The sequence below is a fragment of the Thamnophis sirtalis genome, unplaced genomic scaffold (assembly GCF_051295495.1).
Source record: "Thamnophis sirtalis isolate CommonGarterSnake01/CBP01778 unplaced genomic scaffold, rThaSir2_p1.2 scaffold_6, whole genome shotgun sequence".
NCBI lineage: Eukaryota > Metazoa > Chordata > Lepidosauria > Squamata > Natricidae > Thamnophis > Thamnophis sirtalis.
Window position 1 is genome coordinate 79,489,863 of NW_028261386.1, and position 26,485 is coordinate 79,516,347.

Genomic DNA, 26,485 nt, shown 5'->3' on the forward strand with positions numbered 1-26,485 from the left:
ATCAGTAATGGTTCTAATTTATCCTATATTGATTGAGCCTCACTTTTGATAATTCAAAACAATTTATCATATGTATCTTTGCAAAATTTAAAATGGTTTCCCATTTTAATTGAAGATGTTCAGCACAAGCATCATCTATGATGAAACAGATCAACATAGCCTCAGAAAAACTAAAACAGTAGCAATAAGCAGTGGCAATAATTCAATCATTAGCTCAAGAAAGAGAAAAGAATATTTATGGACAAACTTGGCCACTCAAGTGAGCTTTCAATAAGAAATAGATTTTTTTCCCCTGAGACTTCATATTTTTCCACGAAAATCATTCCATAATCTCTGTTACACTGGGAAGGCTTTACTTTTGCTAGACAGCCAAGAAACTTTTAAGTAGCAACAATGCTTGCTAAAAAATTTGAACCAAGCTTGTGATTTAGGCAAGAACCAGCATTTTGAACTGACTTCAGAAATACATTATTGTAGATCTAACTTAGCAGAAGTTTAAATTTCTAGAAGTTTTTCAAAAATAGGTCATGTAGCATTTTCAATAGCAGTCTATTTTGGTATTAGTTGGGCTTGCTTATAATAATAATTGTAATGTATGCTTGCATTTTGTTTGGAACTTAGCAGCTCCTAGACTGACTTGTAAAGTTATGGCAGAAAATTATAAAGATAACATTGTTCGTGTATTGACATATCCCTAGGTGGATATTCTAATACACATACTTTATAGGCCATTGAATTGTAGCATTAATGAAACTGTATAGAGACAACAATGATGTGTCTATTCAAAAACACAAAGTAGGCTAAAATATAATCCTTCCTGGGCTTAGAATTCCCTTTGTTTTAATATGAGCATTTTGTAAGTAAAAAATAAATAAATAGAACATTCATGTTGATTTATACACTGAATTAAAATGTTTTCTTCACTTTTTACATTTTTTTCCTAAAATACACTCTGAGATAGGTCCTCTTAAATATGTTTCCAAATGCTCCAGGATTATACAAACAAATCTATTTGAGGAATTTATTGCACTACTATGTTTAGGTTACTATGATTTTTTGAATTCAAAAAGTATAGAAATACAATGGCGATAATATCGTATTTGCTTTCTTTTAGTTCAAGCTTGTTTTACTTATATGACAAATGTTAGCATCAGTAAAATGTAGACCTTCCATTAATTGTTATAGCAATAACAATAATATGATTCTATTACTGATTAACAGGCTGCTTTAAGGAGCACTTTTATTTGGTTGTGTTACATTAATGCTTGCACTCATTTACAAAAACATTTTTCTTCCACAGAGACTCACAGCTAGTACAGCATCCAGACAGCGAAGCAGGCTTTCTATAATGGCTCAGCACCTGTGCACTGTTAACAAAGGTTTCACAATTCCAGGTCAAGCTTTTGTTCCAAAACCAGAGGTCAGTCTGTTCATTCTTTTTGTATTAAAATCAGTGTTTAAAGCTTCATGCAGTTATTCATAAAGCTATTAGCAAGAAGACTCAGACCTATTCCAATTTCACCAAATATCCATGAAGGTTGTTGGATTAGTTCCAAAAATACTAAAGTAAATTTAGTAATAAGAAGGCATTTACAATTGGGAGGGGATAAATTGTTAGTGAAAACGAGAGAGATTTAAAGGCAGGGTTCAAAAGGAAGGCAAATCAATAAAAGAAAAAGGAACGAGTGAGAAAATGTTCAGATAAATTCCAAGCACCCCAAAGATGTGTCAAAATTCTTAAGAGGTCTTGAGTAGTGGGAAGCCCTGTAGGGCTACCCCAAAGGAGCATCAAACTCTTAGTTAAATTATTTGTAGGATCTGTAGGAAATCACACATTTGTGGCAGCAATAAAGGTTGACATACTTCTGGGAAATCGCTATTTTGGTTCAATGTGTCACTTTGTGGAGACAAGATTTCCTTAGAGGTGACTGTGTCCTGATTTTGAGAATAACAACTCAAGTAAAATGTTATTCCAAAAAGAAATGTTTTCTAAGGTTTTCCTGAACCAGTTCCAAAACCAGTCCTATTATATTTCCTCTAATATCCAAAATAGAGATGGTGATTATTTGTCTGTAATGGTATATATGTCTCCTCTTTATTGCTGCCTTATTGCGATTTAGAAATTGCTGGTGATAATTGGTTTTCATCTAAAATTATGCAAAATGAAATAAATGGACTCAATGGGAGTACTTTCCCAGAACTTGGAGCTGCCCTTAATGAACATTCAGAAGCTACAACTGGTATAAAATGAAGTGGATTAGGCACTGATGTATGTATTCCTGTATCTTCAAGGGAATCCACTGCTTTGGTGGTTGGATTGGTTGCTAGACAGTTTCCAAGTATGATTCTTGCTGCTGATTGTCACTGTTAAGGCCCAGTGTAACTCAAGACTTGGTTATCTAAGGGTCTCCCCATCCAACTAAATCAAATAAGGTTAACTCCTTCCAGATCTTACCTCTGTGAGATGGACATCTAATCTACCCTCCAAAGTGGGTAGTTTTGGTAGTTACTCTTATTCTATGGAACTCCCTCCTTCCAGAAATTTGGCCAGCCTTGTTCCTTCTTGGTTTTAGGCAAGGGGTAAAGGCTTACCTATTCCTGTTTTTCACAGGAGGAGAATATGCTATGATTGGAGATGGGATTTGCAGACACATAACTTGTATATCTCTTAATTTCATTTTTTTTATTTTGTCATTCTTTCTCTTGTCAGTTTATAAATCTTGAAGAAATATTATATCTTGAAATTGTTAGCCTCCTAAAACCTTTGGGAAGGGATGGCATACAAATAAATAGCCTTGAAAGTGGCTAGTACCTTAAAAGTATATAGTACAAAAGTACTACTTTTGGAATAAATTGAGCAAATATCAGAATTGTCAAATTCCTTGGTAACAATATGCAAACAGCCTGTCATTGCCTTATTTCAGGGTATTTCTTCAACCTTCTGCAGCTAATTTCCCAATTTTCCCAATATTAACAAGGTCTGGACCTACTGTGGTATTTAGATCGAGATTGGCTAAGTATTGCAATCTTGTTGCTCAGTAGAGGGTTAGAATAGCAGATGACATTGAGCTGAATGGTGAGATGGCCTACTGATGTCTTGACATGTATTTCATCATTGGTGATGTTGACTAGTCTGGTAAGAACTGGGGGACCATAAATTGCTGATCCTATATTTGAATGTTTCCTATAAGAAACATTCTGGCTTTCATGCGTTCCAAGCCAATGATTGATTATTAACTTTCATCTGTAAGGCAGAAGAAAATGGAATAGACTAGCTCTATTAACCAGAAATTAATTGTCCTGGTTTATTGATTGATGTTCTTCATTTGGGTTGGCAATGGATACCAATTTTTGCCAATTGATTTTCTTTGGGAGATTACAGTGCTAATGCCAAACTCACCTTATGATTACTGATATAAAACTTCCCTTTTTACGATTTTGTAGTCCCTATAAATACCGTTATCTGTTCTGTTTTTTAATGCTCTTTTCATGTTAAATTAGTGGTGGTGATAAGACATGGTATGTCTGCAGAGAGAGTACTCTCTTTTCCTAAGAACTATTACTTTTCTCTATTTCTATGCAAGCAGTATTTATTTTGTTTTGATCTTGCTGGTGTCTTTTTTCTTGGAATTTGTCTGAGTTTGACAAAATACTTTAATTTTTTTTTTTTTTGGTCAAACAATTAGATTGCGTGGTATTATGCCAGTGCAAGCTGTGTTAAAATATTTGAACGAGGTTCTTAATTTTTCCCCCCAAATATAATTAATTGTATTTCCAAAAATAAAATGGCTGGCACATAAAATATAACTAGATTATTAATCTATATTTGTTAAGATGCTAGCTGTGAATTCCTAGTTTTCCAAATGCAGCATATTCATTTTTGAGCTGTTTGCAATCATTTTCATAAGAAAATGATTTCCGTATAGAAGAAAATGGTGATATTTATTGGTTATCATTACAATGGCGGAAATGCACAGACTTTGAGAATCAAGATAGTTTTTCATGGGTATTTTTACAAAATGGCTATCATGGGGCCTTATTTTGAAACAGTTGCTATAGTGAAACACTTATTTCCAAGATGGCATACTGGTAAAGTTGCTCTCAGTTTGCTCATCACTTTTAGCTTCCAGAATGTCCTCTACCAGTCTACTACAACTTATTTGGGTCTTATATCATGAAACGATAACATCTTGATATTAATTGTTGAATTGCAGTTATAGTGCTGCTATAAAGTTTTTCCTGGTTTAGGACTACTTCTCTTCAAAGTTGAATTTTTGTCTTTGTTTTAAATGTACTTATGGTTACTTCTGCATATGTCTCAGAATTGGCACAAGCAGATGTTTGTGATAAAAATGAATCAGCATTTATACACTTACCTTTTCCTTTAGGGAAAAGAAGATTTGTGTGTGTGTGTGTGTGTGTGTGTGTGTGTGTGTATGTCTATATGTATGTATATATATACACACACACACATATACATACATACACCCACATACACACCCACCCACATACAGAGAGACACAAACACACACACACATATATATATATATAATGTTTTGCAAACTAGCCAAACAAAGGTGATACATTTTGAGTTTGTGTTTTACACTTTATGAAGTTTTACGAAGTAATCGGAATCCTTGTGCTGATTTCACAGATAGGTGGCAAAGATATTGTGGCTCCCTAGGAGCACGGAGAGGTTTATTGTCTCTGTTACTGGAAATAAATGGTAACTCCCATGGATACTAATATCTACATCTTTTCAGCTTTGCTATATAACTTATGACTCGGGGGGGGGGATGACTTTATGTCTTACAGATTTGACAAAAGTAAAGATGTGGATCAAATGAGGGACTGACAGACTTGAGGGAGGAGGAATAATAAGATTGTAATTATCTGTTGAAAAGAAGGTCTGAAGTCACAATTTTATTCACTTTAATTCCTTTTTTATTTTTTGTACTTCTTTCTTTTTTATTTGTGCTTTGTTCTATGGGAAAGTTTCTTAATTTTTTTAAAAAAGAACCATGATTCTGCCTTTTGATACGGGAAAAACTACATCTCCATTTTTATCATATGTATACTTTTAGAACCCTCTATACATCCTTTTATTTTTCTAACTAAAACTTCATGCTGTAGTTCTTATGTAAGAAACAAAAACCGAATCTTTTGGTGGAGTGATTTAATGTTGCTGACATTAGAAAATATGAATTATAGAAATCTACAGGTAGCTCAAATTGTATTTCAAGATTTTGATCCAAACTTTGCTCTTTATATTGTGCTACATGCCAACATGTTCAAATTTTATCTCTCCTCTTGAATGGAAATGAGTGGTTCTTTGTGACCAATCATCATTTTTGCAGATGGACACAAGAAATAGATTCCAACAAGCAAGACTGATGCTGGCAAAATTATTATAAAACAATTATAAAACAATAGCCAAAATCTTTGGAATCTGATTAAAGATTGCTTTGTAAATAGTTTGCATAAAGTATAGATAATAGCTAGACATACAGCTTTAAATACTGCCGAAGTATTACTGACAACTGAAAGAGTTTACTTAATTATGTTTAGTTGTATGTTATTTAAGACTGATAAAAATCAAGCTTGGAAAAAAAAATTTTTTAAAAAAATGTCCTGTAAATATAAATACCGTAGATACCTCTTGTAATCCTGTTATGTTTGACACTTAAAATTAATGGCAAAATATTAATTAGACATTTTCCAAAGAAACCAGAATGAGTGCAGGTTATTGTGTGGCATGGAGTCTGAGGACAGCTAATCCTCAAATATGTTGTCATAACTGTTATTCTTTCAAAGAAATCTGGAAATATGCCATTTATCATAGTTGTTGAAAACTGACATTGAGAAATGCAGCTAACATTTAAAAACAACACAAACAAATCCCCAGTAAGGCAGAATCAGTTCAGCTGGTGCCATTATTCAAATAAGACACTTGGTGATACTAAATGTGACAGATACAAACTATTGTAACTGATTTCTATTTATACCCCACCCCCATTCTCAGTATAATCCAGTTGCAAATCAGTATCAGTAATAAATGGTTGGTTAGGTATTTTAAATTCTTAGCATCTTTTTCTTTTTTTAATAAATAAACACCTCACAATGGAATTATAAGGCTTGCATCAACCGCATTGTTATAAAACCAAGACTACATAAACAACCTTGATAGACACCATATTTACACATAGTCCTTCAGGCTGTAGCCTGTGTCCACTTGCCGGGAAGCTGGATGCAGGTTCTGCTGCTTGTTAGGATAAATCCCTGCTCTCTGCTGTTTTTTAAAACAGGAAGTGCCAAAGATGGCACCTGCAGCAAGCAGAAGTCCAGCCGAAATAAATCCAACATAAACTGCTCCTCCTGGTTCATGCTTACTGCTTTCTGGAATAGTTGGGTCCAGAAATTTTGAAATGATCTCTTTTGTGTACCAGGCTGTTGGTATCAAGCCAGATATTCCTGCCAAAATAAAGAAGACTCCTCCGGCAACTGATGTGTGGTTTTTGGTCTCTCTGTCCCCTCCCAGAAGGGTGCACTTCATCCCCACTGTGGCGATGCAGATCCCAAAAATGGAGAGGATGCAGGACAGAATCATGGTGGTCCTTGCTGCCTGGATGTAAACAGGGAGAGACAGGATTGAATATTTCAGCGTGCAGCTGAACATCCCGGTGCTGTACCATGTGCAATCCATCCAGAGCCCTTGCATCTGAGTGATGGCCGTGATTATGTTTGAGCCCGTGTCTGCATTCACCTTCCAGTTGGGCAACAGGGTGGCTGCGATCGCGCCAAAAACACCAAACAAGGCTAGGACGAAAGCAAAAAACTGGAGAGCGGCCGATGCCATGATGAGAATTGCCGTCACCTTTTGTCTGCTTGTTTCTTTTCTGTTGCTGTAAACCTGTGTTACTGTCTGATGGCTCCCCAGCCAAGGCTGTAGTTGTCTGTATGTGATAGGAGGAGGAGGGGAGAGAGTGGCAAGGGCAAAGGCAGGGGAAATGAGCAAACAAGAGTGCTTGCGTTTGAAATAACGGCTAACTGAATGGCTTGCTAAACGTGACCCTGCAGCAGATGAGAAGGCTACAAAAGGACTGAGCAGATGTACACCAGGCACTTGGAGAGGCGTGATTATAAATGAGTAGTGCGTGAGAGCAACTGAGCACAAGGACGTGCTGATAATCAGCCACAGTGGCAGAAACTGCAAATGAAATGTTAAAATGTAAAAACGAGGTATGTCCTGTGCCAAAGAAAAAAGAAAAAAAGGAAAGACTTGTGCCCTTATTGGCCAGTTTATCAGCTTCCAATCCATTTTGTAATACTGTATGAGGAAGTTTTTTAAAAATGTAATTCTAGCCCTATAAGCAGTACTAGGTCTTAGATTTGAATTGAAAGGTACATCAATATAGCTTCTCAATTTTTGTAAGGAATATTCAGGCGGGACTTCAAATGGTCTTTTCCTACTTCCATTCTTTTAGTCTGGCATTTACAGAGACCTTTATTTTAATATTGCTCCTTTTCAGAAGAACAAGCTATTTTGGAACACATTCAAAATTTTAAAATGGTTTATTTCCCCCTGTAACTTTAAACTCAATTCATCATCTCCTTTGCTTCATATTAAACATTTATGGTAAAGAAAAAATTATCTTAAAGACAAGCAAAATAGTTTCTGAAAACCTAAGACACAATCCATTCGAAATAGAATTGAAATGTTAGCAATATTAATCAGAATAGCCAACCATAGTGATTTTTAATATTTGTTAACTATTTTAGACATTTAATTTTGTTATATGCACCCATAGTCACTTGCTCATGAAATGGATAGCACTATAAATATCTACAACTTCCTATTTGTACTGTATATTTGAGATTTAAATATGCTCTTGATTTAGTTGGATTGGGAAGTTGGACACTTTTGCAAGAATGGTGATCTCCTTAAATTCTTCAAGAGTCAACTGAGCATTGAACAAAAATTGATGAATATGTATCATATTTTATATTGCCACCTTTCACACACATATCAATGTACATACAGTACTCCCAAAATAAAATAGCAAATGCAATCCTTCCTGATCTTAAAATTTCACTTAATGTTTATTTTCAACATATAAAATGGGTGTCCCTGCAACAGATTTTAATTAAAAACTCTTATGAACAGCTTTGCTTCTTAAAGTTTTTCAAATATTTCCCATTAAATAAATATTAACAGTTTTACATTCGTTTCAATTTTATTTCAATTGAGATATTATCGATTTTGAAGACTAAAAACTAGAAGTCCTGGCAATGGAAAGGAAATGATTTTTTTTGTATTTAATGTTAATAGTATATCTGCTATTCCTCTATGATTATTTTTTTTCATATTGTAAACAATGTTGTTGGGATTTTTTTTTAATTCTCACATCCCTTATGTATTATTTTTTGCCACAATGTGATAGATCCAGCTTCATCTCCTCATCAGCTGTGATAGAGGGAGATGCCAGCCCTGAATGGTACCACTTTTACCTCATGGTTTACTGATGCTTAACAGCACTGTGGAGTGTTAGTTTTTGCAGCTTTAAACGTTAAAAGAAACATACTCTCAGAATTAAAAAGTAGCTTTTTTGAGTAAATGCTGACATCACACAAATCTACCAAAATATTAAAATCCCATGGTTTAACAATATTTAGGTGCCATATAATGCAAATATCTAATAACAAGTTTCACTACTTACTGGTAAAGGAAAGGTTTAAGATGCTTCCATGGCAGCAGAAGTTGTAAAAACACAACTTATTTTGAGTGTAAATGTCTCTGTTCCTCATTGAAAATTGCATTGGCTATTTTATTAACCAGAAGTCAGTCTTTGGTGCTCCGTATGTAGCAGTGCTTCCTGTTCCTTGTCTTAGTACCATCTACCAGAATATAAAGAGCTACTTTGTTTAATGAGTCTGCATTGGAGAAAATACTTTGCTTAACAAAAGCAAAAGAGATTATACAGAAATGGCATGTGAAACCTTGGTTTTAAGCACATAACGATTTCCAGATCCCAAGATGAATAACTGGCTTGGAGATTAGAATAAATATTTTAAATTGGGGAGTGGGGTTGTTCCAATATTATTATTAGAAATTACAGTATAAGAAAAAATAACTTTATAGAAAGAGCTTTACCATAAGTGAAAGGCAGAATTAAGGTCTTTTATATTACCAATCAGTCCCAAAGCCTCAGAGTTTAAGGGGCATACATAAGCGCACCAGAGTGCCTACCATCCTTGAATTAATATTCACTAATATTCATTTCATGTATTCATAATCATGTCTATACCTATATCTGTTATCTAATTCATATTTGAGAAAAATAAAGTTTCACAGCAAGATAGAAGTTCCTCTAAGTAATCATTGTGAGAAATATACATAAAGCAATAGCAATAGCAGTTAGACTTATATACCGCTTCATAGGCTTTCAGCCCTCTCTAAACGGTTTACAGAGTCACATATTGCCCCCAACAATCCGGGTCCTCATTTTATCCACCTCGGAAGAATGGAAGGCTGAGTCAACCCTGAGCCAGTGAGATTTGAACTGCCGAACTAGCAGTCAGCTGAAGTAGCCTGCAGTACTGCACTCTAACCACTGCGCCACCTCGGCTCATACACACATACATACATAGATACATACATACATGACTGAGTTTCATGTACCTGCTGCTTGTACTGCAATCTTTCTAGTTGTTTCTGTACAGTATCATAATTATTTGCCTTACTGTAAAGGTTAAGAGGGAAAAAGCAGTGCTTGCAGCTTATATGATAAATACAAAGCATAGCTGTAAAGGTTTTGACAAGTCAACAAGAAAAAGCTCTAAAGCAAAGAAATGTCATGGGAGACCTGCTGATTATGCAATATGATAAATAGGAGCTTCCCTTATTGTCTGGACTTTTCTGTCTGGAAAAGGGAAATCACTGATTTGTGATTCAGTGGAGAATAAATCAGGTGCTCTCCAGGGATTTTGGCTTACAAGTGTCATCAGCCCCACTAAAATGACCAGAATTGAGGAGGCTGCTATTTGTTTCAAACATCTGGTGGGCATGTGATTATTTTCCCTGGTAACAAATGAACATTGACAGTAACATAATGGTAATTGTGGTTTTATAAATCTTCCAAGCAGTGGGGATTCAGTGTTTGCTTTTGCATAAAGTCCCCATGTTATTTTAAAAAACTCTACTGTACATCATTTCTGTAGTTCCTATTAGCCTGATTGCCTACAAATTCTGAACAAGCCAAATAGTTGTTGACATTGGCCTGTCTTGGGGTAGATCTTGGGGCAAGTTTATTACTATATAACAGAAGCCATAACATTGACTGCTTGGCAGAACTTTTCAAGCTCAGAGTAACTCTTAATGATGAATTCCTGTCCTTCTCGAAGGAAAAAAATAAGGAGCAGCTCAACCTTGCGATGGTCTTTGCATTGTTATAGCTCAGAGGTTTGATATGATTAATAAGTTGGCAATCCTAAGAGAATTGTCTGGAAGCAGATCGAATTGAACCACATAAGACTTAACTTGTACTTGGTTTTTTTAATAAAAAAATATATAATTTCATAGAATTGAAGTATTTTGTGTTATGTTTTTTTAATTAAGGATACTGATCAGAATTCTGCACATTAACAAACAATTTCTATTTCAAACAAAATACAAAGGTAAAACTGTAACTCCATCACTAAAGTGATCGAAATATAATTAGGTTTATAGCCAGTATAGATAGTTCTTATTTAACTGCTTCAACTGGTACTGGCAGCTTGGTCATTAATCAAAGCGGTCGCTAAGTGAAATTGCAGTTGTATATTGTCAGGTCTGAGAAGGTTTAAAATAGGATTGGTCATACCTTCTTTTTATTAGTGGTTGCTAAATGAGGCAGTTCCTAATTGTAATAAAATTATATACAGACAGTATAATAAAATTTTGCCACGTTCAGCATTGACATTCAGTGTCAAAGATCTCAAAGGAATAGCCATGCATAATGTCAGTTACAATTGCCTAGGTATTTCACCTAATAGGAAGTTATAAAAGGGTCCTTGAATCTTTATAAAAGCTGTAGTAAAATAAAACATAGACTCTGGATTCATTGAGTCTTTCATCATAAGGGTACAATCTTAGCTGCTGGAAGGACATTAAAAGTTGCTAAAATTAGTACATTTCAAAGTTTGAGCATAATTATTTCAATATTGAAAAATATATTCTTGAGCACGACACATTGATCCAATTGATCTTCCAAGTCTTTTGCTTGCAGATTGAGAGCAGCTATCTCTTAGTCATACCCCATGATCAAAATAACTTATTTCAAGAAGCAGTAATTGCAAGAATGTTCTTTTCCATGTTGATTCAAAATTATTTACCAAAATCAAGAAAACGTACTGTCAGGCCTACATTTATATTCCTATTAGAATTTTGGCCTGCCACACTTTCTCTGATTTCATTATGCTGTTTCTTTAAGTATAGTCAATGGGAGGAGGGATTAGAAGGAGTAGGATTTTTGAATGTATTGTTTTTCATTCTTTGCTAGAAGTCAAGATCATCCTTTGTCTCCGCACTTTCACACCTGACCGGAAAAAGCTGGGTATGGACGCCAGCGTGGAAGAAGGAGATTGGACCATGTGATGGATTGTGGGTGTGGGGACAAGATCATGAACTTTTACCTGGGTGGGATTCTGATGTAATTTCCAGAGTTGGGACCCCACAGCTATGTGCCAACATGCCTGCTTTATTAAATTGGAACTTTAAGCATAGTTTTGCCTTCGATTCTGATTTGATTCTACATGGTATTTGGAACGCTGACATCATCCCAACTCTCTCTTCAAAATAAATCACCAGCACCCATCCCTCACGGGGGGGGGGCTGGTGAGGTTTGCTGTTTCTCCAACGCTGAACCACACCAGTCAGCATAAAACATCAGAGAACAATTAAGAGAAAGCCTTTTGAGATAAGAAGCTGAGATGAGACGTTCCTTTGCAAATCTGCAAAGAGAAAAGCAATTTCGCTTTTAAAAATCATTGCTGCTGGCAAGAAGCCCAGCCTGTGGGGGATGGAAAGAAGAGGAATGAATGCAGTCAGCTCCGATGGAGATCCCAGACCATTCCGGACAACTAAATGTGAGTGAATTCTACCCCTCCTTCCCCCCAGCCAAGGCTTGGGAAAAACCCTAGAGTGGAGATTTTGACTCCTTCCAAATGAGCCAATGCCCTGCAAGATGGGATTTTCAACCCAGCCAGCAAGAAGGGATTTGGCAAACATCCTCCACTTACCAGCCACCAGAAATTGGGCTGCAGCTAGTGGATGAGCCACCACTAAATTGGATTTTCTTCCCAGAGTGTGGATGGTTAAGATGCCAGTGGGCACCTCCAGGACCATCAACATGGGAAAGTCCCCCAAGCCAGCAGAGGGGCCCTTGGGCCAGAAATCCTCCAAGCCAGCAGAGAGGCCCTTGGCAAATAAAACCCCCTAACCAGCCATCATTGGGTGAACTGCAACCTGTGAATCAGGCACCCTCGGGATGGGTCTTAATCCTAGATCATGGATGGAAGGGATTCCAATTGGTACCTGCCCTTCCTCAGCAGATGGCACCATGGCAGACAACTGGGCAGTGGCCAGCCAAGGGATTGACCTCCCTACCGGTTCCAGTCTCCCCTGCAACGCCCCAAAAGGTTCTTGCCCAACCTTCCTACAGAGAAAGGTTCTCAGCAATGGAAGAAGGGATTACCAAGGGGTTAGCTACAGAATGGATGGTGGAAAATTGTGATGAAGCGGTTCCTAAGTTTAGAGATGTAACTAGATCCCTTTCCTCATGGGGCCCAACAAAATGCCACCTTTGCTGTCAACTTGGCCACTAAGCATCAGAGTGCTTGGCTCCAGCCCTATTGCCACAAATGTGTGCACCAACCGCCACGGCGGAAAAGAGAAGGCCCCAGATGCTACCACAAAAAGTCATCTGGCCCAACAACCTCTAGAAGAGGATCCTCAACTTAAGGTGACAAAGAGTCCTACCAAAGGGGAGGCCTCGGAGGAGGGAAAAAGCAAACACGCTCTGGAAGAGGATCCCCAACTTAAGGTGAGAAAGAGTCCTACCAAGGGAGAGGCCTTGTAGGAGGAACTTGCTGAAGATGACCCAATGGTGAATGCACCCATCCACCCCTTCACCTTCCAAGTCAACCTCCAAGTGCCTAAGACAGGGTTGGAGGGGGAAGTTGAAGCAGTTGTGAGCACCAGTTGCACTCGATGCTTAATCAGCACGCCGATTGTCAAGCAACTAGGCATAAGCACAAGACCTCTAGCCTGTCCCATTCGGAGTGAACAGGTAGATGGAACGCTAATTGGAGGGGCCCAACCCACACTAGTAATTGAACTGGTGAAGTTACAAGTGGGCCGCCACTGCGAGCTTCTCAGTTTCATTGTTGCTCCAGAGATGCCGGAGAAAATAATCTTGGGGCTTGCATGGCTTGACAAGTGGAAACCTACGATAAAGTGGGAAGACGGTGGTAGGAAATTGATGAATGTGGATGAGCCAATACCACCGATGGAGGAAAAGGGCCAGCCAGGGATGATTGAATCCAAGAGCCCAGAACCTGCAGCAGAGACAAAAAACCCAGCTGTCCAAGAAGAACCCAAAAACTTGTTGGGGGATGTTTTGTCGAGAAAACCGCAGCATGATAGTAATGGAAACCAGGATAAGCTGATGACAGCTATGAGAGTGGCGCTCCCAACAGACCAGTCAGGACTGCTACAACGAGTGGCCAGCCCTAACAGACCATGGGAAGAGGTTGCAATGAACTTCATCGTGCAAATCCCAGACAGCAGTGGAAACAGAGTAATCTAGACAATTATGGACTTGGTTTCTAAGCAGGCGCACTTCATCGCTTGCTCAGAGTTGCCGTCCGCAAAGGAATTAGCGAAAATGTTTGTGAAACACATTTATCGCCTGCATGAATTGCCCAAGAGGATCATTTCAGACCGCAGAGTCCAGTTCACAGTCAGGTTCTGGAGCCAGGTCCTGAGATCCATGGGGTCCACACAAGAACTGAGTTCAGAGGTTCATCCCAGCATGAACTGTGCAGCAGAGAGAGCCAATGCGTTGGTGGAACAATACATCCGGTGTTTTGTGGACTATCAGCAAGACAACTGGTCAGACTTCCTACCCTTCTCCGAAGTGGCATACAACAATGCAAGTCACAGCAGCACTGGATTTACTCCTTTCCAGATTACCAGTGGCATGGAATTTGTTCCCATGCCTGAGCTGCCTAGAGAACCTCCCTCCTCCGTGTCTTTGAATGAATGGATGGACATATTAAAGAAAGGTTGGGAAAATACGAAGAAGGCTCTAGCAGATGCAGCAGAAGCCTACCAGAAGCAAGCTGAGAACCATCGCTCGCTCCAGTACCCCTTTCATGTGGGGGACAAAGTTTTTGTGTCTACCAAATACTTAAGATTAGGAATGCCTAGCAAGGAATTTGGTCCAAAATTTCTAGGTCCATTCCCTATAGTGATGATAGTTAACCCATTTACAGTTCAGCTCAGACGTCTGGGGAAATTTGGCCTGGAATTTCATTGTAGCTTGTTGAAACCAGTAAATGGGTCTAGCATAAGAGCATCCACCCAAACTTTCTCTCCTCCTTTAGAGATAGATAGCTGTTTATTTCAAAATAATTTTTAAGCCTGTAAATTTGTATTTAATACTTCTTCTAACTAGCATTTGAAGGAAATTCAGCAGTGCTGTCAAACTTTGGGATCCAAGGGTTCCCAAGAGCTGAAAAGCAGTTAACAATCAATTTCCAAAAGTGATTGGTATGTGATCCCAGTTCCGTTTGAAGGCCCCATGGTTTGAGCAAAAAGATGGTTATTCCCTCCTCTCCCAGAGCTCTGAGTTCACTGGAGACCACAATCTTCTTGCAAGGAGCGGCTGCCTGGAGGACTTGTGAGCAATGTAATGTCCTCTCCTTATCTGAACAGAAATTACAGAGAGCCTGCTCTTCATTCTACTGTAGTCGTCTGCCATGATTGATTCCTTTTAAGGGACCTATCTTCAATTTGCCATTTCTTCTTTGAAAGTCCCTTCTTAAGGGTTGGTTTTGTTTTGTTTTGTTTTGGTAACACATTGCAAAATTCAGACTTAATTCATTAACATGCATTTTATAGCACCTAACAAAATTCAGGATTTTATTTGCATTAATTTTTAAAACAGTTGACAGAAAGTACAAGATTTTTTTCCTCAGTTAAGTGAACCTGATTTTGTGTTTGCAGTAAACATTTATTCTCTGCTAAACTATTTGCAAAATAAAATGGCAAAGCTACTATGATTATCAAAAATCAGTGTGTTCAAATGAGGCTTGTTAATATGCATAACTAAAAAATAGGATATAATGTCAGTAATTTCAAAGCAACCAATTACAAGTGAACAGTAATTTCCTATATTGGTTTCCATAGTAACATTGCAGCTTTCTGAGTGTTCTGAGAACCCAGGCTCTAATGGAGTAAACAGTAAGATGCGTTTTGCATTTCCACAGGATGAAAAAAATGTCTTCTTTGAGGATGCCATACTTTATTTCAGCCTATTTTTATTTCATGTAAATGTACAGAATGACTATTGGGGGGGGGGGTGGAAATCCACTAATTCATAATTCTACTCAGAATTCTGCTGTCAGGAGGACCATTTTCAATCATGCAGAAGAAAATGAGAAACAAGATTTCCTTTTCCCACCATAGAATAATTATTCTAGTTGTAGAAGAGTTTACTATATAATAGGGCCACAAGATATTGGCAACAAAAATCAATAAACATTAGATGATAGCAAAAGGATACATCGAATTATATAATCTAGAGATTAGTTGGAATTTTGCATCACAGATCCAGAAATTGTAATCTAGAAGAATTGATGGCAAAAGTTAATTTATTTTAATAATATTTTTATAATGTGTTTCTCTCACTTATCTGTTCAATTTCCCTGAAAGCATATTTTATTTTATGTTATGAAACAGCAAGAGGCCCGCATTGTGAACTTGGAAGCTGTAGATTTATTGGTCAATAGAACCCCTCCTTTAAATGACATTTATGTATATAAGTTTATAATAAATATATATCCTTACTGCTATAAATATAATAATAATACTAATATCTTGATCTCAGGTAGATGTGACACTTGTCCATTTTACACCACTAGTGGAGCCAAAAATAAAACAGCCATTTAAGCTGGTGGAAAAAGTTGTTCAAAGTATTTTCCAGTTCAGAAGAAAATTCTGTCATCATGGTGCAAGGTAACAAAATGAGTGACATATAAAGATTTGTTTTCAAGAACGGGTGGGTGGAGGAGGGAAGGCTCACACTTGCATATGTGGTTCTTTCAAGGAATTTTCTCATTTGTATTTCCGTTTTATTTCTCTTCATAGCTATAAGCCTTGAACAGTTGTAATATATTTACCAACTCAGGTAGATTTTTACAGTATAGGTAGCCCTTGACTAGCAACAGTTTGTTTGATGAATGTTCAAAGTTACAATGACACTGAAAGAAGTGATTTATGACCGTGCTTCACACTTATGGCCGTTGTACCATCCCCATGGACACATGATCAAAATCCAGGCACCTGGCAACTGGCAACTGGCATGTATGATGGTTACAGCATCCTGGGCTCACCTTTTGCAACCTTCTGACAAGCAGTCAGTGGGGAAGCCAGATTCACTTAAACATCTGTGTTATTAAGTTAACAACTAAGTGATTCACTTAACAGCTGTGGCAAGAAAGTTCATAAAAAGGAGCAAAACTCACTTAACAGCTATCTAGCTTAGCAACAGCAATTTTGGCTTCAACTGTGATTGTATGTCAAGGACTACCTGTATATTGACTGAATGCAGATAGTGAGGAATTGCCTGCTATGTTCTGGTACTTGAAAACAGATGCTGAAAAATATTGTGGCAATGCAAACATACATGACTAAATTAAAGCTGTTACTGTCTACTTTGTACATAGTCATAGAATGGAAGACGTTACCAAAAAGAAATTCAAAGTCTTACTTATATTGCCTTAGTTCCTTTTCAATGAGGGCCAAGTCTTCTCAGCAACATGCTGGTACATAAAATCAGATAAGAAGTGTTGCCTTTTCCACATATATATCGAGAAGTCAGGTACAATCCTCAGCAAACCATTGTAAACACAAAAGTAAAATAAATCTACCTTACTAGAGACAAGAGAACAATGTTATATTTACTGTATGTCACAAACATCATTCAGTTATATGTTTCCTTCTCTGAAATAGTTGCTTCTTGGTTCCTTATAGTCAGGAAAGAATCTGTTTTTTGTTAAATCAGAAATTTGATTTTTATTATTTAGCCTATGGCATATCATACATGGACTTATAAAATGTATTAACACTTTGCCTAGTTTTAAAAAGCACACTAGAATATTAAAAAGCTCTATATTCAGATTCCAATTCTAAGCGAGCTATCTTTGAAATTTGATTTTTTTAAATGATAAATTTTATAAAAGGCAGGGGCAGAGCAAGATTCCTGGTGGCATCCGCCTCTGAAGACATCACTTATTTTTCTATCTTAGTTGTGCAACAGTTTAATTGAACATTTGAGGGTACCTCTTCTTTTCATCCATTTACAGTAACCTAGTGAAAGGTATGCCATGTGTTTGTTTTCAGAGTACCACTGTATTAATGTTACTTTTGCTATTTGTCATAGCAAAAGCAGAATCCAATTGCATTGCAATGCAACTTCAGCCTTTATATAGATGAGATCACAATACACATTCAAAGGGGACCTAGCTTATGTTGCAGTGCACATGTTATCATTTTCCCCAACATTACCTCTTCTGCAGATGCCCCTGAGTTATAGTGCGGCTGTGGAAGATAGTATTATTTGAATTGAGAAATCTGAAGTAAAATCATTTGATGCTCCTTATTGATTACCAATATTGTTTTCTTTCAGGATTTTATTTCCAGAAGCTGACCGCCTTGAAAAAACCGAACAGTTGCTCATGGAGGCAGATATTGACCCAACTTTATATCCACCTAAACTGTCCTTATTTCAGTTTAAAAACCTTTGCAATGTCTATAGGAAAATGTGTGACGAAGATCCAGATCTTTTTGCATATAACTATAGAGAAGAACTGAAAAAGAAAAAGGAAACCATCTTCAAAAGGACTGACAAAAATTACCTTTCCCCCCACTAGAATTGGGCAACTACAAAGTCTAATGGGGTTTTGGATTGGACTGAAATAAATTTGACTTTGAATATATTCTTCAATGTTAACCAAAATTGTACGTGAAATTTACAAATGAGAATAGGGATCATTTTTCTTAAAACTCAAGTGATATTACTTTGCTTATCTTCTAAAAGTGCAATCAAGTCCCAAGATGAAATGTAAAATAACTGAAAAGTAATCAACCAAGAATAAAGCACCCACAAAACTACCTATTTCAATTAACATTTTACTGTACAAACTTATAGAGAAAATAAAAATACCATAAGATTACAGTACAAGCTTTTTGTATGTACAAACATATATAAACATATAAAAATCAAATATAAACAACCATATACATTTTAGTACAATGTACAGAGGACTTTGTTACTCTGCATTCAAATAATTTAATTTGACTTTAAATAAAGCAAAAACTAACATGCTGTTAAATGCTCAATGAAAACTAATTGGACTCAGGTCAAAAAATGAACATTTCGCCTCCCCATGTTTTCAAAAATGTTGAAATGTTACCCAATACGGAAGGGGGAAGAGATTAGTTTACAGAATTTGCAAATTCAAGGTAAACTTTTTTATTTTGGAATAAATTAAAATAACTTAAGCCTTTACAACTACTTTTATGGAAAAACCCAGTAGTGCATTAAACTGAAGAGTAAGTTAAACTGAAGAGTTTTATCAAGATGCAAATCAAAATAGCTAGGACTTTCCATGTCTGTCTTCTGATTCATAAAAGCAATCCTCATTAACCACTGATGTCAAACTTTGCACACTAAATTCCCGTTCTAAAATTGAATTCAGGTCAAAACCCGGAGAATCAGGCTGATTGTCAAGTGATAGCTGCTGTTCTTGCATTGCCCGCAATGTTCCTTTGTCACGTCTTGTGCTGTTCACTTTTCGTTTTATAGGGCAAAAGTGAGCGCGAACTAGTTTAGGCTGTTCTTCTGCCCTCTGCTCACCTCTGTTCTCTATCTCAGAAGGATATTCCGTCTCCACGTCACTGTTCTGAATCTCAGAAATCTGCAGCCGCTGGAACTGGATTTCTATGTCTTTCGTTTGATTGCTTTTTTTCAAAAGTTGCTGGAAATTATCTTCCTCATCACTTAGAATATCCGATTCCTTTACAGGACTATTTGAAAAATCGGATGCACAGCTCTGCAAACTCTTCATGGGAGAGGAGTTTTTAGATTCTAGGATACTGTCAGTAGTTTGGCAGCTGCTACTTGGTGTACTACTGCTCAAACTGCACTCATCAGAATCCGGTTCATTTCCTTTTTTTGCACTGCTGTTCCATTCATTACTGGGAGAATTCTTCAGTAATTTCAGTGATCTGGAAGAAGCTGCCAATGTAAAAATACATCCATCAAGTTTCTGTACTCAACCACTGTGGTAACCATTTAAACATTATGATTGATGCAATTAAGTGTTATAGAAGAAAGAGATACTTCAGAAAATAAACATTGAGAATCTGGACAGCAGAGGGCAGGCAATCTTTCAAAACTAATATATTTGGCATAAGTAAAACACGATTGCCTATTTTGGGTATTTTGTGAGAACAAATATGTTGCTCTTTCTCTTCCTCCTATGATGCTTTTCACCAGCTTAGTCTTGGCTTTTTCTAGTTGCGTGAACTCTTTTCCAGAATAGGTCCCAGATTACAATTTCCTATATTCCTAGCATTGTTGTTATTGCAGACTCTATAGAAGGGTCCTAGAGAAGTGTTTACTTTGTAGCATGACACAAATCTGCCATTTATTGCTTTTCAATTAAAATGATGGGGGGAGGGAGAGCAAGTCAAATGAGGTGAGAGGCATAGCCTGGAAAGTGCCTAAAATTATCCATGTTTTTTTCTGTCATCTTAAAATAACTGGTCTTTGAAGAAGAGCATGAAGGTTAATGGAACTCCTGAAGTCACCTGAAGTTTCCTAATCATTGTTGTATAGTTGCTAAAGGATAAATCTGAGCCAGGCAATGTATAGTCAAAGAAAAGAGGTAATGGAATAATTTTAATGATTTTTAAAACCACAAAATCCATCCTTTCCTTGAATTTTTACCTTTTCAGCTAGAATATTTGCCAGATTATAGGAAGTCCTCACAGAACACACAATTGGACTGGCAATTCAATTGCTAAGCAATGCAAGTAAAGTGAAATGTTACATAATTTCACAGGCTTACAGTATAAATTCTGTCTATGGTCATCAAGCGAATCATTAAGCACAATATCACATGACTGACTGGCTACTTCCAAGGGGCTTCCCAATTGATTTTGCCTATCAGAATTTGGATATGAAGGTAACAAATGGGGATCACATGATCGTGGTAAGCTGCAACCATTGTAAATGCACTCTGGTTGCCAGGCATTCAAATCACATGGGATGGGAGGTCATGGGACCTCAGGGATGTTGCGATTGCCACAACTTTGAAAACTGGGCATAAGTATTTCTCAGCAGCTTAATTTTAAATGGTTGCTGAACAAGCTGTTGGTAAACAAGGACTGTCTTTACATTTTTTGATTCTTCCCATTGTTACAGATACAGCAGTTATAAAGGAGAATTGAACTAGCATAACTCGGTCAAGTTCAACTAATGTAATCCGTAAAGATTTCAGCTGACTTATAAATAATGTCTTCCTTAAATTATTTCAAGATGGAAAACACGCATTATTTCTTTATTATACTGGGTTAAAAATTGTTTCCTGTTAATTAATTTTAACCCATTGGCATATTTGGAATATTAATTCTACATTATGGCCAATTTCCCAGAACAGTTACCATAGTAAATATAGCAAGCAAAAAAAAAATCAGCCCATTGAATTCCAAATCAGTATTTTGGAAGGCATTTTATGGGATAGACAGATCTTGTTTTGCTTCTCCAATACTTTCAATTGAATACAATTAACATGTCCCATTGAAACGTAATTGATCATGATTAATATTATTGCCACAGATTAATACACAAAAATGTTGACATATTAAGAAAATATTTTCTTACCCAATTTTGCTGAAACAGGGATTCGATTCTTATGCAGTATGAGGCGATTTTTATATGCTTTCTCAAAGGGCAAGTCACATTTTATTTGACGCCTGAAGTTTTCTCTTAGAATTGAACGAATCACTTTGACTATGTTGGTCTTGCTTTCACAGTCACTGTAGTTGGGGTAGGTGGGTGGGGAACAGTAATTAAATCAAAGCAAAAATCTCTTAGTATTTTTTTTTCCAATTCAACACATTAAGTTAATGATAAGGTTAGCTATCAAGGCCTGGTTCTCTTTGTATATACTGATTCTTAGTCTTTTGCATATTCCCCCAAATTAGCACGTCTGTTTGCTTCACTTTTGAGATCTCTCTGAATAGCATCATAAGAATCTTTCATTTGACTTAGACCAAACAGGATAGATGTATTTGGGACTCATGTGAATAAATAAATAGCATAGTATTTACACAAACTAATTTATTAATATGAATTTATGATAGTGTTTAAAAATAAGAAGAAAGTAGAAATAATCCACTTAGAAATTAGGAATCAAGTTTTGGTTCTACCTGCTGCACAACTGAAAGGTTGTTTCAGGTCTTCCTTCTAATTCCGACTTTGTATGAATCAGTTCCCAAATACTGCTGTTTTCTGTTCCTGTGTGTAGAAAGACACTTTCTTACAAACATTTAAGGATACCTACAAATCACTAGCCGAAGAATTTCATATCTGAGAATATAATTAGGGCTTCAACTTCATCCAAGAGATTGTGTTAATGGTTTTTTCTTAAAACAAGGATTTTGATGAAGTTATTGGGGTTTTTTTTAGAAATACTTTATCATTGTCTTCCAAAATTCAAACCATGAACAAAACTGGGATCTGGCTTTTCTGCTAAGTACAAGTAGTGCTGTGTTAAAACCATTTGTTCAGCAACCATTCAGAGTTAAGGGGGCATTGAATGAAGGGACTTGCAACTAGTCCTCAAAATTGCCAAGCACCCGAATCATGATCATGTGACCAGGAGCTGCTGGGACAGTCCGAAATTTTGAGGAATGTTGGTAAGTACCACTTTTTTTATTATAATAGCAGAGTTGGAAGGGACCTTGGAGGTCTTCTAGTCCAACTCCCTGCGTAGGCAGGAAACCCTACACCGTTTCACAAATGGCTATCCAACATCTTAAAGACTTGCAGTGTTGGGGCATTTACAACTTCTGGAGGCAAGCTGTTCCACTGATTGTTCTAACTGTCAGGAAATTTCTCCTCAGTTCTAAGTTGCTCCTCCCCTTGATTAGTTTCCATCCATTGCTTCTTGTTCTACCCTCAGGTGTCTTGGAAACTTGTTCAGCATCATCATAAGTCAAAACAGTTGCTGAATGTGTAGTTGTTAATGGAAAACTACTTGCACAGATCATTCTTAAATTTTGAATTCTTCGTAAGCTTAGTTAATTTTTCTTAAATTTAGAAGCATAAAACATCTGTGTGTGCATGCACTGAAACACTGTATATTGTAATGTTTACAATTTATTCTGTGATTAATTTATAATTGATCAAAGGCAAGAATGAAAAATACTTTATACATGCATTAGAATTTCAACTGCTATATTATTTGTTACTGGAAACAATTCACACTTCAAAGCATTGTTTTGACATTGTTTTAGGAAGTTCTTTTCACCAATCATTGTTTTGTCTACCTCAGGGCTGTCAAATTTGCAGCCCGTGGGATGGATGCATCATGCACTGGCCACGCCCATGCCACTTAGCAAAAGGGAAAGAAGTCATGATATGTCACGTGATGCTGCGAGTTTGACACCCCTGGTCTACCTGCATTGGTGATTCACACAAACACATTTAGTGATAGATCAGAAAAAACAAGGATTGTTATTTGGCTTAAAGAAAACTTTCCTGTAAAGTAAAGCTATCTTTTCCTCTCGTGTCCTTTTTGGAACTCTGACTAAGATTCTTTTTTTCATTGATAAGACTTTCTTGAGTCGAAGTCTACTCACAGGATTCATGTTAACAAAAATTAGGATGTAATGGCTCTTAGCATCCTTTCCTTTTTTCCCTGCAGCCCCCCACTGCTGCCTTTCTTGGTGTTTCCAAAAATCACCCAACCCTGTAAAAGGTAGCATCGGCATGGGAAATTAGCAGGAAAGAGGGGCAATCAGCAAAGATGGCCTTTTCTGTTCCATTTGTCAGAAGTATTTCATGATGGACCAAAAGTACCTTACAGTGGAAAAAGCTTTTAGATAAGCAGAGGAAGTAAGAATAGACTTATTGCCTAATGTACAAAAGTATTAAAAGTGCTTTAAATTGGAGTGAATTCTTTCTGCAAATTTTTTGGGATTTAAAACTATTTCAATATTGTGGCGAATAGCCTGCTTGATACACAGAACTTTTCATCAGTGCAATATTTATTTATGAAAGAAGCAATGAAAACTTTAACAGAATATATTCATGGTTGATAAACTTTCGAAATGATAAGAATAGAGACTATTTTAAAATGATATGTTTGGTAAAATCAAGTCACCTGCTGTATTACCCAGTCGAACCTGAAGAGCAGATAAAGGAATCAGCCAACGAAATTTAAACAAATCCAGTTCATTCTGATTATTACGGACATTACCTACCTATTTAAAAGGAGGACAAAGAGAGGACAATTATTATTCCCAAAATTGTTTGTTGTTCAATCTAACAATTTTGCTTTTCACTCCTATTTTTTTTAAATGTGGTCATAAGAGAGGGAACTTGCCCGATTTATGCTACTCAATTACCAAGAGCATAGCTTATGTGTGTTTTTGCAAACTGTTTCATGTTCATCTGGGATACTCATTTTTAATCAAAATCCAAGGCTTTTAAAGATACATAAATGATTCCTTTATTTTTAGCAAATTATTTCTTTTGATAATTTATATCTAGAGTATTTATATCCCTAAAATGTGTTATTTTTATTCAATAACCCTAAATTCAAACTATACTTTCATACCACTCATTTATTAGTAATCTAAATACTTACCAATTTCTTTTTCAATTTGCAGTTCTCTTTATACACTAAGATGACCGCCCGTTTGAAAACTAAGAAAGAGAATATAGATTTTATTGGTATACTGCCATACTTTTCAATACATGCTAAATTACTTTTTAAAATTCAGTAGGAACTGACACTGTGCATCACAAATGCCACTTTGATAAGTGTTTCTCTGGTCAAGGTCTTGGGCCAAATTACTGAACCTGCCAGTAATTTCCTAAGAATATTCTCACATACACTTCAAGCTGAATGTCAAAATAGGATACAAATTATGAATAGGATTATGCAAATGCAGTATAGATTAAAATAAAATATTAAAATCAGGTTCAACAGTAAGAAATACGCATATATACGAAACATTGATGGGGGAGTTGTTCCTGTAATACTAAAAACAGTGAGATAGCATACAAATATGCTTGTTTAAATACACAACAATAATTCTGGCATATGTACAACAATATTTAATATATACTGCACACAGTAAGTAACATTCAATTGCATAAGACCAACAGGAGGCTTAATAGCTGCTAAGAAAAGCTACATGACATTCATTCTAATGATTAGAATTTGCTTTCCATATGAAATTACTAAAAGTATCCATCTTGGTACTTTCCAAATACTATAGTCCTGTGATGGCAAACCTATGGCACGTGTACGACATGTGGCACATGGAGCCCTCTCTGTGGGCATGCAGCTCAGCTCCACCACGCATGTGCACGCACCTCCCTCCGTCCAGCTGATTTTTAGGTGTCTGCCATAGGGGTGCAGGATGCATGCAGGAGATGAATGCACAGGGCAAGGGTGTGTGTGCACATGGGGGGGGTCACGTGCGGGGGCAGAGGAGCGTGGGTGTGTCAGAAGCATAAGTGCACTTTCAGCACGCGACGACATAAAGGTTAGCCATCACTGCTATAATGTATGCATTGTCATCACAGTGCAACATCACCAAGACTGTTGAATAAGTGACAAGAGAAGAAATGCAAAGATCAGTTAATGTGGAGGATTCTTTCACTCAACAAAAGTGTCAGTTGATTTCCACTGTTGCTATGAAGCATTGGTCTGAAGTGGCCCAAAGAAATATTGAGAAATAGCATACTAAAAGGCTCTGGGTGACCTGCAAAGCCACAGAAAGTAGAGTGCTAGTTTGGTAGCAAAGTTAAGTTACAGGGCTAGATGGAGGGAGATCACAAATTCTAGTCCTCCCTTAAGCATGAAATGGAACAAGAGAGGAAGACCTCTTGCCCTCCAACTCTGCTCTGGCAGATCTTGTAACACTTCTAAAACAGATTTTTGATACACAGAAGTACATAAAAGACAGGAAAATTCAAAGGAGTGAATAGATTTGTTTGCTTATCCTTGGATTTTATCTTATATGTAACATCTACGTGGCCTTGTTTCTTGAAATAATTAACTGGGTTGCTCAAAGGATAATATTTTGAGAATATCCAAAAAGAAATAACTGATCACTTTTGCCAGGGTGTTAATTTTGACTCCAAGCAGTCCCTATCACAGACAGAATTAACTCTGTCCATTCAGATAGCCCTACAGTTGGAATGCCTAAACCCAGCAATTAATCCATTTTGCATAACTAATCTCAGAAATGCAGCAGTTGAAAATAAATCCATTACTGAACTAATCTTCAAAGTCCAAGGGCACTCAGCCCACCTTCCAAATCCTGACTGCCATGGTGATTAAACCATGTCTACTGCTGCCTTTCTGGCCAATGGGAAAAAGTTACTGGTAATATGAATCCTTATGGTACTTTCCTAACGCAAGATCTTGCAGGATACTAGACGGCAGGCATTGGACCAGGTCTAATGTTCCCCAAATGGCTATTTATTTCTGGTGGGATGAGAATTCTCAGAATCTATCCTAAGCATAGCTCCAAAACCAGCTTAAGTTTCCAACTTGGGTGGGTGGGTTGTTTTTAATAAAATTGATATTGATCACTGACCAAAAACTGTAAGCTCCAACTCTTTTCTTGTTTTGCCCAACAATGTGAATGGGTTCAGCCATGAAACAGTAGAGTGCAAAAGAAGTTCTCCCATGGAAAGTTCTGTGACCTAAAAAAGAAGGAAGATTGAAGACAATTTCCTCAAAAGAGGACCATCAATATTATATCAAAAGTTCACTTCAAAATACCCACTGATTTTAGAAAACTCACCTTCCAATGGTTTTTTAAAAAAAACGTCAGCAGTGAATGTGAAAGACTTGATAGTGACAGGTATCTCGTGATACATATAATCCTCCTTTTTAAGGCAGCAAACTTTGA

The 26,485-nt window shown here is 36.8% G+C and overlaps 3 protein-coding genes across 6 annotated transcripts in view; 1 reads left to right on the forward strand and 2 right to left on the reverse strand.

Annotated features, from left to right (window-relative positions):
• Window positions 1-18,431, forward strand: part of TFB1M (transcription factor B1, mitochondrial) — a 28,377-nt gene extending 9,946 nt beyond the window's left edge. The window contains exons 5-7 of one of the 2 annotated variants that reach the window (XM_014061693.2): window positions 1,301-1,420; window positions 16,149-16,276; window positions 17,949-18,431. In XM_014061693.2, the coding sequence (XP_013917168.2) occupies window positions 1,301-1,420; window positions 16,149-16,276; window positions 17,949-18,192 (492 nt within the window). In that variant the 3' untranslated portion in view covers window positions 18,193-18,431. Of the gene's footprint in view, window positions 1-1,300; window positions 1,421-11,537; window positions 15,332-16,148; window positions 16,277-17,948 lie in introns of those variants that run through there. The other variant, XM_087718263.1, reaches the window with a different exon arrangement.
• Window positions 6,155-7,076, reverse strand: CLDN20 (claudin 20). Its single transcript, XM_087718264.1, has one exon. It carries the CDS (start codon window positions 6,854-6,856, stop codon window positions 6,197-6,199), a length of 660 nt encoding a protein of 219 aa, XP_087574390.1. The 5' UTR covers window positions 6,857-7,076; the 3' UTR covers window positions 6,155-6,196.
• A 4-nt stretch (window positions 18,432-18,435) lies between the features above and the next one.
• TIAM2 (TIAM Rac1 associated GEF 2) overlaps window positions 18,436-26,485 on the reverse strand; it is a 227,818-nt gene continuing 219,768 nt past the window's right edge. For all 3 annotated transcript variants that reach the window (XM_087718253.1, XM_087718254.1, XM_087718255.1), the window contains 6 exons: window positions 26,168-26,276; window positions 24,202-24,260; window positions 23,716-23,815; window positions 21,758-21,845; window positions 21,210-21,364; window positions 18,436-19,559 (listed from right to left, as the gene is read on the reverse strand). In XM_087718253.1, coding sequence (XP_087574379.1) covers window positions 18,919-19,559; window positions 21,210-21,364; window positions 21,758-21,845; window positions 23,716-23,815; window positions 24,202-24,260; window positions 26,168-26,276 — 1,152 coding nt within the window. In that variant the 3' untranslated portion in view covers window positions 18,436-18,918. The remainder of the gene's footprint in view (window positions 19,560-21,209; window positions 21,365-21,757; window positions 21,846-23,715; window positions 23,816-24,201; window positions 24,261-26,167; window positions 26,277-26,485) is intronic.

Bases quoted from the DNA above. Each gene is read 5' to 3' on its own strand.
- CLDN20 (XM_087718264.1), bottom strand. From the start codon at position 6,856: ATGGCATCGGCCGCTCTCCAGTTTTTTGCTTTCGTCCTAGCCTTGTTT.